Below are 14,421 nucleotides of genomic sequence, written 5' to 3'. Positions count from 1 at the left end.
TACTCCCACACTTGGGTAGGGAGATGTCTTTCTCCCAAAATACCAGCTTCCTCAATGTTCCCTGTAATTGGCAAAATCTCTACTTCCCTAAAGAGCATACTGACTCATCCCTTCTCCAGCAACTAATCTTAAATGCCTAACCCTAGAGTGTATGAAATCACACCTTTGGAAAGACTAAGAGGAGCAGAGAAATAACAAAAGCAACCAGCATTCAATCTATATCCAAGACATTCTCATCTGTTCATGAAGAAAAATCAATCCAAGTTGATGTTAACCTCGTCAGTGGCCCAGATAAATCTCGCTAACCGGGCTTGATACGAATGCCTGGAAACAGGGCTGTGTAAAGACTGAAGTGAGAGTTGTTCCCCTTGATTGGATGGGTTCATGGACAATGTTCTGATTCTTCTTCCCTGTGCCTACAAAGAACATGCATCAAAGGTTTATCTCCAAGTGATTCTTGCAGAGAGTCCAGTTGAAATGTCTTACAAAAGCAGGGTTATTTCCAATCAATTTTCTCCAGAAATGAAAATATCTACGACATTCTGAAGGAAAAAATAGCACAGTCATTTTCCAGGTAACATTTTCATCCTTTCTCCTAGTCCCAGGAAATATTTGGTGTTTACCTCTAGACTGTATGTGTATGTTGGGGGAAGGTGGAGTTGTTATACCACAACATAGGTGTGAAAATATTGAGAATGCTGGCATTGGGTCACTAGCTTTATCTGTACATAAGCATCTGCACAAAACAGATAATTGCTTGCTTTGCACTGATTTTACATATATTTCCCCCAGATCACCAAAATGATTGTCTTCAGAGCCTAAGTCCATTATTTCTTTGCTGTTTTCCCTGCAATCAAGTTCTCTGAATAAATACAGGGGCTGAGTTACAATTTAATATAATGAGACCCTCCTGGGCCGATGTCCTTGCATGCAATAAAAGGGTGTGGACTAATTGCAGGATCAGAGATTCGGCCTCCCCCCTCCCCCATTTTGCCTCACTTTGATTGGTGGATTGGCACTTTAAATAAAGGTTTCTGCTCTTCCTTGAAATGAGAGGTACAGAGCAAGTCCCAGGCACAGTGCAGAAAAAATTTTATCTTTTCTTAGAACTATCTTGGTTGGCATCACGAGGTCCTGAGAGCACAGTAAATGTCAGCATCGAAGGTAAAATGTGATTTTATGATTTCCGTATGTTTCCTGTAAGTTCTTTTTTTCTATCTCCAGACAGCTTTTACAAAGAGGATTTATCTTCACTGGTCACCAGAAGCTGAATAATTGCTTATCATAACTCATTAGCGAGTTCCAGAGGTGGCATAGCTATTGCCTAATATCGATGCTGCTAAGCAAAGAAAGACTTATCTGTAGACTTTTTTTTTTTTTTTTGCTATTTGTGATTATTTTTGTTCATGCTTAAATTAGAAAATTATTAGAGGGCAAGCAAATTTCTTGACTACTTAGATTTCTATTCATAGAAGAATGAAGATACTTTTGAAAGTATAGACTACTTTTTAAGAGATCATTCATCTTTTAAAGAGGAAAACTAAATTTGGAGACATATTTTCTAGTGATATCAAAGGAAAAGTATTCAATGTATTCATACTTGAAAAAGGTAAGTTTTGGCATGGTTATGTTGACAACCAAAACTTACCAAGTGATATACCCTACATATGTGCAAAACAAAAAAGATGTTATAAAGTGATTATTGAATAAATTATATTTTAAATGGATTTCAAATTTTGTCCCAGATATTAAGTGAAGTATAACTACTGTGAACACTTTATAGATCAGTATTTCACTTAATGAAAGGTATTTTTTAGTTCAAAGTTCACTGCATGAAATGAAACATAATATTTAAAGAATCTGTGGAGGCTGTTAGTGCATGTTCATTTAGGTTGCAAGTGTCAATTCATCCCAGAAATACTAAATACAAATTAAATGCCTTAACAACAGTTAGTTTTTTTATAATCTCTTTTTAACTCAGTCATGTTAGAAGAGCAGACACTCTGGCTTATTTCTAAAGCTGTCTCTTAAGCATTCTAAATTCAAAATTAATCGGATTTAATTCTTCAACCCAATTATGTTTTAGATTCCGCTTTTCAAAATGAAGGACCTGATCTTGCTCCTGTGCCTCCTGGAGACGAGTTTTGCAGTGCCGGTAAGTCAGTCTGCTGGTCAGGGAGCTCCTCACTGTTGGACACCAAACAGCAATGAAGGGATGTTGGCTGGGAGTCCATACATAGACTTACTTGATTTAGTCCCGGAGTTTAGCTCCTAATAAGTCAAAAGTCATAGTGGCCCGCATCTCTGCCTTCTAGTCTAAAAGTAATATCATATACTTTTTCTATTGCAAACAATATTTAAAATATTACAAAGACAATTTCTAAATCCCATTCCACTCACTTAAAGATAAAAGACCTGGGAGGTCTCCACAATGCCATCGAACAATTGTAACATCAACTTCTTGCTATTATTATGAAATTGGAATGGAAAGAGAAATTCTTTTCTGAAAAAAGCATATTTTCTTCATTTTAAGAAGGACAATATTAGCTAAGTGACTAGAGTTACAAAATTGTGACAGGTAACTTGAAGCTAGCAATTAAATTTACCTCTTGGGGGTGATACTGTATCACTGCCAGCTGAAGTTTCTTAAAACATGTCATGGGACCAAGGCTACTTGTGTGTTGCAGGCCCACATCTGATCTACTCTATTGTATATTGAAATGATGTCATACAAATGTAATCCATGTGATTATGTCATTTCAAAGACTTTTTTCAGCTACTAAATGTATTCAACAAATATGAGGAATCACCAAAAAGTTCATAGAAATTTGTATTATGAAAAAAACTATACATGGATTTCAATTTTTTGCACCAAAATAAACTTACCTTTTTTTTTTTTTTAAACAGGCAGAGTCAGTGAGAGAGAGAGAGAGAGAAAGGTTCCTTTTTCCGTTGGTTCATCCCCCAAGTGGCCACTATGGCTGGTGCATTGCGGCTGGCGCGCTGCGCCAATCCGAAGCCAGAAGGCAGGTGCTTCCTCCTAGTCTCCCAGGCAGGTGCAGGGCTCAAGGACCTGGGCCATCCTCCACTGCACTCCCGGGCCACAGCAGAGAGCTGTGGAAGAGGAGCAACCAGGACAGAACTGGTGCCCCTATCGGGACTAGAACCCAGGGTGCCAGCGCCGCAGGCAGAGGATTAGCCTAGTGAGCCACGGCACCGGCCCTAAACTTAACCTTTTAATTCTAATTTTCCACTAAATGTTTAAAGTGCCCTCATATATACTGAACAGCAATATGAATCTATCCACCAACATATTGGGCACGGGAGACATAGAGGTCCATAAGACATCATCTGTTGTCTTCAGAAGTTCACAGCTGATCTCAAATGAACTTTCAAATACTTTAATTCCTCAAGGGGAAAGTCTGAGTTCTCTAAATATTTTTTGAGAAAGAGGATGAAAACTTTAATTCCACAATTAAAAACAATTTCCTTTCCATCATGCAAGATGAAAGAAAATGAGAAAAATACTTAAGCTGCCACCCTAGCTCACTTCTACATGGTACTGGGGTTAGCTTTGATCATCCACCATCCATGTATTACAACAACAGTCTTTGAATCTATAAAGGTCTATGTCTGAATCAATCAGGGTCACTGTGAGGAACAAGACAATTGCTTATGATTGCTAACTGACTGCCCATCAAATCCAATGCTCCTCTTTTAATTTAGCCTGGCATATGTATCCATTTGCAATTTCTATTCATGTGAATATTGTTCCTTAATTCATGACTAGGGATAGATGGAAAGTGAAGTATATTTTGTCCTGTAATTGAATCTGCCCAAGTTTTGGTGCTTGTATACTGACCAATGGTGGAAAAGAAGGCTCTGTTCTTGCAATTCCCTCAGATTCTGAAGAGTCTACAGAAAACATTCACAAGCCACACACACATACAACTAACTTCTTTCTTCATCCAGAGGGTTTACAATACATTTTTATTGCCTGTCCCTCTTTTCATGTCAAAAATTGTAGGAGGTGGAATTCCTGAACTACTTACACAAAGGAAAATAATCTCAATACATTAGCAGACATTCTATAAATATTTGTGGTATAAATGAAGGAAAGCATTCAACCCTTTGCATTTAGATAGTGAGAATATTCAAAGAATGGGAGACTCAGAATCCAATTTACTCTCATTTCTGCTCTTCCATTTTCCTTTTTTTATATATTTGTGTTCTGTATTAATAAGGATTTTTTAGAAAGGGAAATATCTTAAAGTTTTTAAATCTAGTTGTAAGTATATCTATATTTTTGAACAATTTAAATAAACACAATAAGTGTTAAAATGCATTAGTTAGTGCTAGAATGCTCTTTTAGGGAAAATATAGCTTTGACATTATATAAAATATAAATACAGATGAACAGGTTTATACATAAGATAAACTGTCCCTAAAGATGATGAAGGATTTTTGAAGCCTGCTGAGGAGCAGGCAAGTCAGGTTTTGCATATGATTTCTTGAGTGCCATGACCCCACACCACAATCCATAAACCTGAAGCATGTGGTTTCCTATTCTACTGTATTAGTCAACTTTTCATTTGTATAACTTTAAACTAAGTCAAATTTTGGTTTTAAAGCAACATAGCATTAAGATGCAAATGATAGATATTCACATAGGAGCAAAATTACTAAATTTTAATTCTCCCAAATAACCTATATTCTTCTTCATTCAGTCCAAAAGCTAGAGTCATTTGGGCAACAAACCAATATGGTGGTCTCACGGCTGACCTTTCTGCACTAGAACAGCTTTGTATTTTCACCAAAACAACTTGAAACTATGCAGTTAGGGAAGTTCCTCACCAAAGGCAACTCGAAATTATTCTTGTTTCCATTTAGGCATTTCCTCAACAACCTGGGACACCGGGCATGGCTAGTCTGAGCCTTGAGGTATGTATTGCCAGAATCTTTACATATAATCTTTACATTGGCACGTTTCTCGTAAGAGAGAACCTTAATGAATTGCTTCTCACTTTTCCTAAACAGAAATCTGACTGTCATCCTGAGTAGTTCTAGAGAAATCAATAGCATTTACAGAGCTTTGTCTTACAATACTTATATAATTTTTAAAAGTTAATTTGATTTAATTGAATTGAAAGACAGAGATCTCCCACCCACTGGTTCATTCCACAAATAACCATGACTTCCAGGGCTTGGCTAGGCTGAAGCCAAGAGCTGGGAACTCAATCCACGTCTCCAAAGTTGGTGGCAGGGACAGAACTACATTAAGCTATTACCTGCTGCCTCCCAGGGGGCATATTAGCAGGAAGCTGGAATCAGAAGCCAAGCTGAGACTCAAACCCAGCACCCTGATGTAGAATGCTAGCATCCTAAGCAGCACCTTAACCACTGCACCAAACTCCTGCCTCCTTCTACCACAATTTTAAACTCTTGGTTTGTTTATTAAGCTTTATACTATTATCTTTATATGAATCAATGCAACCCTAATAATACCTAATATATACTATATACACTTTGATATAATGGCTACATTAATTAAAACACATTACTCTGTAGACACAGTTTACACTCCTGCTTCTTACAGTATCTTAAATGATAAAGTTCTCATGAAGAATATGTACCTGTACAAAATATAATGACTTACAAGCAGTACTGTGAATAGCATTAACGTTGTACCATGATACCTCCTTGCATAGCATTATTGCTGTATTTATTTGATGGAAATTCTTATAAAAAACATATTCTGCTTAGAAACCTCAGCAAATTAGCAATTTTGACTATACCAATAAACAAAATCAACAGTTAAACATAAAAAAATTTATGAGATTACAAATTTGTTAACAACACCTGGCAAAATTCCCTTGTATCACGACCATTTAATATCAGTCAATATAATCATGGGTTTGGTATTTATCCCACATGAAATTAATTTCATTGATGCTTTTTTTATTCTTTCTAGCTTTAACAAAATCTGAAGCACTCTAAAGCTCTTCCAATTAAAAAAGCAAGTTGACTACTGAAATTCTTGACAAGCTGTCCACATGCTTACCACTTCTTCCAGTGTATTTTATATTTATTATTTTTAGAGTTTTGTTTGTGAAGGAGGTAAAATTGATTTGGGTGTTTGTTTATTTTTTCTAATTTCTTTTCTGAGCTGAATTAATCAAAGACAAGGTAAACTAAACGGGAGAAAAGAGTTAATGAAGCAATGACATCTTAATTGCATTTTTATTTCAGTTGATTGTTATTCCCTTTGTTTCAGTGTAACACCCACTTAAATGACATTTTTCTCCTTTAATTAATGACAAAAGCAAGCTCTGTATTTTAAAATCAGTAACAACAATGGCAGAATCATACTGAATGTTTATTTTTAATGATTATTGATAACTACTTTTTATTTATTCAAATTTTCCCACCCCAAACTTTGTGCTGATAATGTCGCTATAAGATATCAGTCATGTCAAAAGTGACACACATGACAAACACTAACCTATTTTTTTTCTTTACAGACAATGAGACAGTTGGGAAGTTTGCAGGGATTAAATGCACTTTCTCAGGTAATCATATATCCAGAGATTTCTTTCAAGTAGTAATGGTGCCAATGGTGGTGAAATTAGCAGCAGAGTTGTAGTTCATAAAATGTGTTTGTGAACAGAAAATAACCTCAACACTGAAAAAACAAATAAGTAACTGAAACAGGCTAGAATAAAATAAGGTAGGGTACCAAGGAAAAATAAAATATTGAACTTTCTTTAATAAAAAATCTTCCTTACTTATCAACTTTGTTATATATCCCAAATACAAGTTCTTAGAAAGCCAAATCTCAAAAAAAAAAAATAGAACTATTGTAGTGGGGCTCAGAATGAAATTTGATTCTGTTGGGAGAATCTATCTATCCATTTTCAATTAACCAAAATCATTCTTATTTGTGTTTTTATTTCTTAATATTGAAATATAAGCATGTCTTTTTCCCCGTGTCTTTAGTATTCTAAATATGGCTTTGGAAAATCACTTAATTCCTTGTGGCTGCAAGGTCTCCTACCACCACCTTCCTCTTTCCCATGGATGAGGCCAAGGGAACATGAAACTCAACAGGTAAGTTAATTGCATCAGTTTGTTTGAATTTCAACCTTCAAAATCTTTCCACGCTTGCCTTCTCTTGAGCTACAATATACTAGCAATACACAAGAACCAGTAGCTAATAAAAAGTTATCTTAATAGGAAATAGAGCCTATTACTATCTACATATTTATCTCAAGTAGAAAAAGTATGTTAAGATATCATCAATAGCAACAGATAAACAATCCTTAAAAAATGGAAGCAAGTGATATACTGGTAAATTTCACCTTAATCAACAAAATTCTCTAATTAAGTACTTAAAGGCTAATTTCAGATGATAATATACATCCTCCTGAAGCACAATGAATTCTACAGAAGTCAATAAATACAGCAATCCATTAACCATTATTTATTAGGTCCTTAGTAAGTACATAAGCCAAATTGTGGTTTGGGAGTGAAAGTAAAGAAGAATGGCTCAAAGGCTCATGAAATTTCATATTTGCTTGGTAGATAACATAAAACAACATATTTCAAAGTGATAAATTATAATGAATGCCATAGGAGTTTAGCGATGGGCTGGAGGTGAAGAGTCAAAACAAAACAAAACTATTGTGAGACTTCACTGCAGGTTTGAGGAATTTGTAACCAATCCACAGGCCATCTGCCATTCACCACAAGTAACTTCTACAAGAGGCAATAAAACATATGGGTTTTCATAGGAACTTCTAATTCCAGACAGCCTTCCACAACAGGAGAATTACCCACAAAGCCACATTTAGTAGGACAATAAATTATATTCATGGTGACTATTTATCCACCTAAAGAATTATTACCAAAATGGATTCTCATGTAGGAATTGGATGGATATTTTACTTAATTACTTAATTAATTACTTAATCCTTTTGCTAACTCAAAAAATAAGTACCCACCATGTGCCAGCGTGCTTGTAAGGAAGTTAATTATATGGACTACAAAGATGAATAAGACACATTATTCTCAGTCAACTTGAGGAGGGAGCAAGGATTTATTAAAAAATTACTATAAACTGGTGACAGCACAGTAAAATAAAGATGCAAGCGGGCAGCTACTTGAACACAGAGGAAGAAATGACTCATTCCACCAGAAACAGGCAGTTTCCCTTCTTCTTGAACAATGGTGGTCCCAAAGGATGTAAATGAGGCGAGCACATACAAAACCTCCCCCAACATTCACCTTAAGAAAATTGGTGCTGCCTGGGACAGGCTTTGCTGCCACTTGGGATGCCACAACTGAGTGCTGGGTTTGAGTCCCACCTCAGCTTCCAATCTCGCGTTCCTGCTAATGTGCACCCTGGGAGAAAGCACACTGTGGCTCAGGTATTTGGGTCTCTGCCACCCATGTAGGAAATCTGGATGAAGTCTCTGGCTCCTGGTTTCAGGCTGGCTCAGCTCTAGCTGTTAACAAGCATTTGGGGAGTGAACCAGCAGATGAAGGAATTCCTTCTTTCACTCTCTCGTTCTTCCTCCCTCTCTTGCTCTCTCTTTCTCTCGCTCTCTTGCTCTCTCTCTCGCTCTCTCACCTTGCCTTTCAAATAAATGAAAATAAATATTTTTAAAGAAAATTGGTGCTTCTGATGAAAACACTTCTTCAAGACAAGTCCCTTAAGCCTCCCTTCCAGAGAGAAAGCACCTAAGCCCCTTTGCTTTAGAAATTCTAGGCACTACAGCTCCATGAACCATCCCTTCCTGACACTCTTTTCAAATTTCTCTGCAGTATGAATATTCTTTGCCTGTGCATCCCCCACCTCTCCCATCACAGCCATCCCTGCAGCCTCAACAGCCAGGACTGAAACCCTTCCTCCAGCCAACTGCTGCACCTGCCATCCAGGGCACAGCCCAGAAGGGAGGGCCTCAGCTTCGGATTCACCCCGCACAGCTGCCCTTGAAGGATGGAGAAATGCCAGAGATTCAAGAGCAGGTGGCGCCGACAGAGAAGCCCCCAAAGCCTGAGGTAATTCCCTTCTTGGAAGTCAGGTCAGGATCACCTGCTAACCTAACTGAAGGACCCCAATTGGTAGGACACATGTAAAGAATCATGGCCTGAAAATGTACTCATAGAATACAAAGATGTTCTTAATCAGTCTTTCCCATCAGGGATTTAATTTTGGAGTAGAATACAGCCATTTCTATCGTTTGCCATCAGAGACCAGGCACAGATTCTAACAGATCCTGTGGCCACAGAACTTGCTATCTTAGTTGTAAAACACGAAAGCTTCCAGAAGATTCGGGACAGCCCAGAGAGATCCAGGCTTCCTATAGTTGTGTCTTTACTGTGTTGGAAATGCTGAAAAGAGAAATTGATCCCTCAACATCACAAGTAGGATTCCACGCTGTTATTTCTCTGACTGAGGGGTGACAACCATGCAAAACCACATTATGATAATGTAGACAAAAGAACAATAGGCCGAGAACAAGATGCTGTGGAACTGAAATGTTGCGAACACTTAACATCCCTCCCCCATATCATGCTAACAATAGTCCTACAAAGATCGACAGTATCATTATTTTAAAGAGAAGACAGACTTGGATCTGCCTAGGATCACACAAAAACTAAGACACAGAATCTAAGTGACAGAGCTAAGATTCAAGCCAATCAAGTATATATGGTTCAGTTCCGAAACCCATGACTTTTGACCCTATAAGGGATAGCAAATCCATGATGGCAGGCCTCAGTTCCCTGCAGGTACACTTGACTTGTATCAGTAGAAGACCATTGAAAACTCTTGGGTCATATCTCCCAAGAGACTAAAAGAACAAAAACAAAGAGACTTGTTTTAGAATGTTTTGATGTAATTGTATACAAGTGTGTGTTCTGCTCATTTTGTCTATTTTGACTGGTAATTTTAATATTTATCTGTATCATAGCTCCCAGCAATGGATTTTGCTGGCCCACAAGTTCCAACCGTAAGTACAGCTCTCAATGAGACTTTCTTGGGGATAATTTCTCTATATTCAAAAAAATTGAATGAAATGTTTAAATTGTCTCATTTATCCATGGGTATGAAATATAATGGGTACATTTGTGTTAATATTAAAAACTGATTTTTCATACTGATCCATCTGAAAATGTGTTTCAGTAACTCAGAAATTACTGTAACAGGGACTTGCCTGTGTCAATTATTTTGTTTTCTGCTACTTACAGGTGTTCCAAATAGCCCGTTTGATCCCTCGGGGACCCCTGCCTCAAAATAGACATGCTGCAGTAAGTTTTTTCCTTTTTTAATACCACTTCTCTGCTTGCAATTTAATAAAAAGCTTTCCCTTTATAAAATGCATTCTGTGACAATTATTGTATTTTATTTAGCTTTATCCAGGTATGTTTTACATGTCCTATGGAGGAAATCAACTGGTAAGTCTATATTCCATAAAAGGTATCATTCTTAATAAATGTTATCTTAAGAACTAAAATTATAAAATCAGACCTCACAAAAGATATTTCAAATAAATATTCACTGAATGCTTACATTAGCAACTGAAATAGTAAAGAGGCACAATTCCCTACATATTTGGACAATTCTGGCCATATGCACACACACACATACACACAATAATACAATTGCATTAAGGAAAAAGTAAATTTTAAATATGAATTACCCAAGTTGGATACATTGATTCAATAATGATTCATCTCTCTGCTTTATTCTGCCTCTGGGTACAGCATTAATATTAAGGTTTGATGGAGAAACAAATGACTTTATTAACTTTGTCTTGTGCAGATAAGAAGGTAAATAGAAGGCAGCTGGTTCATAATACGATGTAATGTTTCTTTTTGAACAGAATGCCCCTGCCAGACTTGGCATCCTGAGTTCAGAAGAAATGCCCGTGAGTAATGTCTTCTAGCTCTGCTTAAAATAGTAGTCAGGGAAGGACAGTCCCGGAGGACAGGATGATTGGTTACAAACGCAGTCATTGGGCATAGGTTTCAGATTTTTCCACTCCAAAGCCAAGAGCTTGATTCCAAAGCAGTATCCAAGGATTATATCGTGTTTCCTAGATTGACACTCATAAATGAGTGATGACCATTAAAGAGTGTAGGATTTTTTCCCCATTCATTGTATATTTGTGAAGAAACCTCTCCTGAAAGGCCATCTTCATTGAGCTGCAAACACTTCAAACCAAAAAACAACATGTGTGGTTCATACAAATCTCCCATTCTTTGCAAGACCTTAAAGTCCTACTCCCCAACACCAAATTCAACAACAGCACGAAATATTTCAGCTTCAAAGACTGAAATATCAAAAAGGAAAAGGAAAGGAAACAAGTTTAAATTTTGATTATTGTAAACTTCAATGTTCATTACATCCAGGAGAGTATGTTCTTATTCTATTATTCTATTATTATCCATACATATCACAAGTTTAAGATTTGAGATCAGTAGACTCACACTCATCAACCTTTTCCCTCAGAAATATCTATGTGTTACATCTGTTGCAGTACACACACACACACACACACACACAGCACAAAAGCCACACTGCCTTAACAAATCATTAGCAACTACAGATCCAGTGGAATAAATATGCATACATATGCCATCACTAAAACAAAATTCACATAACATTTTAAAGATTTATTTTGTTTGTTTGAAAGGCAAAGTGACAGAAGGACAGAGACAGAGAGAAAAAGAGTTTCTCCATCTGTTAGTTCACTCCCCAAGTGGTATCACCAGCTGGCACTGGGCCAGGCTGAACTCCCTCCTGGTCCCCCACATGGTGGCAGGAATCAAAGGATTTAGACCACCATCCACTGCTTTCCCAGGTAGATTAGCAAGGAGGATCAGTTGGGACTCAAACTGACACTCCAATATGGGATGGCAGCATCACAGGAGGTAGTTTAACACATCGTGCCATAATGCCAGCCCCCAGACACAACATTTTTTAGAACTTTTTCTTGCTTAACACATAGGGAAATATTGTAGGCAAGATAGATAGAATAATATTACTGTTCTCAAGGAGATTACAGTCTCATGATGAAAAATATAGTTACGAAGGCAGACAATGTCAAATTAATGTAATAATGGTATCAATATTTTTATTATAGGGAAAGAGAAAGAAAGGATAGGAAGGTAGCTTCACCAAGGAGCTCACAGTGCCATCCCTGGAGGAGACAGTGTGAAAGCTGAGACTCAGTAAAGAGGCAGGCAAAGGCAGAAGGAAAGAGTATTGTTTCTATACAACACACACACATACACACATACACACTGGCTGAAAATTCAGAATAAGTGTTGATTGACATATTTATAGTATTAATTATCTATATTATGCCTCATTCCCAAATGATAGTCTGCTTCTAAAAAAATCACACAATAAGTATAACAAATAATTGAAGGTAGGATTAAAAATGAGTACAAATTGCAAAGAAATCAGAATATAGATGTGCAAGCCACATAGCCATAAATGTTTGCTGCAAATTGCCCAAGATTTTGGTCTGCATATGGCAGAAAAAGAAACATGATCAGTTCTGGTGTCCTGTCTGTCCACAAGAAGAAAACATTACAGTTCCTCCGGAGAAATCAAGCCTTTTCTTGACTTTGTTTTTTAAAAAATCTTGTATAGACTTTATCCATTGGGAAGATACTGAGAAATGCCAATGACAAGATCTTCCAAACCACCCCCCAACAAATGCAGTTACAAAGTTTAGCCTTTGTTTGTTTGTGATGGTGGTTCCCGTTCCAAACGCATGTTATTGTCTTAAAATTCAATTCAAACTAACTTTGCTGAAGTCTTGCTTCTGCCCTACTTCCCCACTGCTGCCCTTCTAGCTAGGTGTGGAGAAAGGTCTCAAGCTCCCTTTCAGAGAACCGGCCTTTCCCCACCCAGATATGTGCAGAATCCTCTCCATTATATTTCAAAGCCAGTTTTGTAAGAAATGTACTGACATCAAGCTGTCAGCCAATTCACTCCATGCTCTCTGTTAGTTCTTTGTAGATTCTTGCTGAATATGACCAGACATAATTGCAGGGAAGAGTTACTAGCATATGATAATAATGTCTTTGATCCTTTTTTCCAGGGAGAAAGAGGAGGACCCATGGCCTACGGAGCCATGTTCCCAAGATTTGGAGGCATCAGGCACAGCCTTGGCGGAATGCCTCACAACCCGGCCATGGGTGGGGACTTTACTCTGGAGTTTGACTCCCCAGTGGCCGCAACTAAAGGCCCTGAGAAAGGAGAAGGAGCTGCAGAGGACGCCCCCATGCCGGAAGCCAACCCATCCAATCCAGAAAACCCAGCTCTCCTTCAAGAGGTAGCACATGGCGCCCACGCAGGGCTCCTTGCTTTCCCTAAGGACAACATTCCTGGCATGGCAAGGGGCCCAGCAGGGAAGAAAATGGGAGTCCCCAGAGTCACCCCTTCAGATGCTGACCCACTGGCAACCCCTGAATTAGCTGAGGTTTATGATATCTATGGTCCAGATGTGACCACACCCCTGGGTACCCAGGAAGAAACAACCACGGATACCACCATGACCCCAGACACTCAGGAAACATCCATACCGGGAAACAAAGATCAGCACTCCCAGATGATGCACAATGCGTGGCGTTTCCAAGAGCCCTGAAGGCCTTGAGATCTCCGCTGCTTTCTGTATGCATAAGCTGCCCAGCTTAGTCCCCGTAGTGTACCTCTTTGCTAAAGCACTTATCACCCTTCTGCAGCAAAGGCATTAAAAGTGCAAAGCATGTCTTAATAAACACACGTGGCTAGAAATAGTGTAGGTCCCCTTCTTGCTTCCATTCTCTTATTGAAATAAAATGAGTCGACTGTCTCTGTGATTTAAAAATATGATTGATAACATCAGAGAAATCTGAGAGCCTCAGCATTTGATAATCTTTGTTTCTTAGCTGTCTCGTCATTATAGAATTTTCTCACTAGCCTCACACTCTTATATCTAAGAAGCATTGCCCTGCTTTCTTCTCTAAGCAAAGGCACATGTTCTCAGAATTCTAAGCTATTTCATTTAAACTTTATTAAATGAGGATTGGTGGAGAATCCCTGACTGGTATGACTGGGTTTGGTATATTGGACTTAAAATTCTCATTTGTAGAGTATTTTATTTAATTTAGGGAAAAGCAATTCTAGACTATTTTAAATAAAGGATTGTTTTCACTGAAAATAATCAGGAATTATATGCTTATTATTTATAAAGATTTAAGTGGCTAAAAAAATACTCATCCCTTACCTTTGCTACTCTTAACTCATTTTATTCAATTCATTCATTCTTTCACCTGAAAGTTTGTTGAATATCCACCTTCATCTTAGGCAACAAAGTTTGTAATGGACATGACTGAGAAGTAGATAGAGAATTTCAATAACAG

At 37.7% G+C, this 14,421-nt stretch overlaps 1 protein-coding gene across 3 annotated transcripts; it reads left to right on the top strand.

The window, feature by feature from the left end:
• On the top strand, positions 1–14,175 carry AMBN (ameloblastin). Of its 3 annotated transcripts, none has more exons than XM_051819732.3 (11): positions 1–574; positions 2,087–2,155; positions 4,891–4,941; positions 6,522–6,569; positions 6,997–7,107; positions 8,824–9,060; positions 9,975–10,013; positions 10,252–10,311; positions 10,414–10,458; positions 10,887–10,931; positions 13,119–14,175. In XM_051819732.3, the coding sequence occupies exons 2-11, from the start codon at positions 2,102–2,104 to the stop codon at positions 13,662–13,664; spliced, it is 1,236 nt and encodes a 411-aa protein (XP_051675692.2). In that variant the 5' UTR covers positions 1–574; positions 2,087–2,101; the 3' UTR covers positions 13,665–14,175. The 3 variants fall into 3 exon arrangements, with proteins under 3 accessions (XP_051675692.2, XP_002717166.3, XP_008265993.3); XM_002717120.6 differs by lacking the exon at positions 1–574 and adding an exon at positions 1,031–1,164 and having other exon boundaries at positions 8,869–9,060; XM_008267771.5 differs by lacking the exon at positions 1–574 and adding an exon at positions 1,031–1,164.
• Positions 14,176–14,421: the final 246 nt, after the last annotated feature.

The sequence above is a fragment of the Oryctolagus cuniculus genome, chromosome 8 (assembly GCF_051225735.1).
Source record: "Oryctolagus cuniculus isolate XC-2025 breed Fujian yellow rabbit chromosome 8, ASM5122573v1, whole genome shotgun sequence".
NCBI lineage: Eukaryota > Metazoa > Chordata > Mammalia > Lagomorpha > Leporidae > Oryctolagus > Oryctolagus cuniculus.
The sequence above is the reverse complement of the archived record's forward strand: the minus strand, read 5'-3'. Positions and strand labels throughout refer to the sequence as shown.

Bases quoted from the DNA above. Each gene is read 5' to 3' on its own strand.
- AMBN (XM_008267771.5), top strand. The intron at 6,570-6,996 runs GTAATCATATAT...CCGTGTCTTTAG, and splicing joins GATTAAATGCACTTTCTCAG to TATTCTAAATATGGCTTTGG. The intron at 10,312-10,413 runs GTAAGTTTTTTC...TATTTTATTTAG, and splicing joins CTCAAAATAGACATGCTGCA to CTTTATCCAGGTATGTTTTA.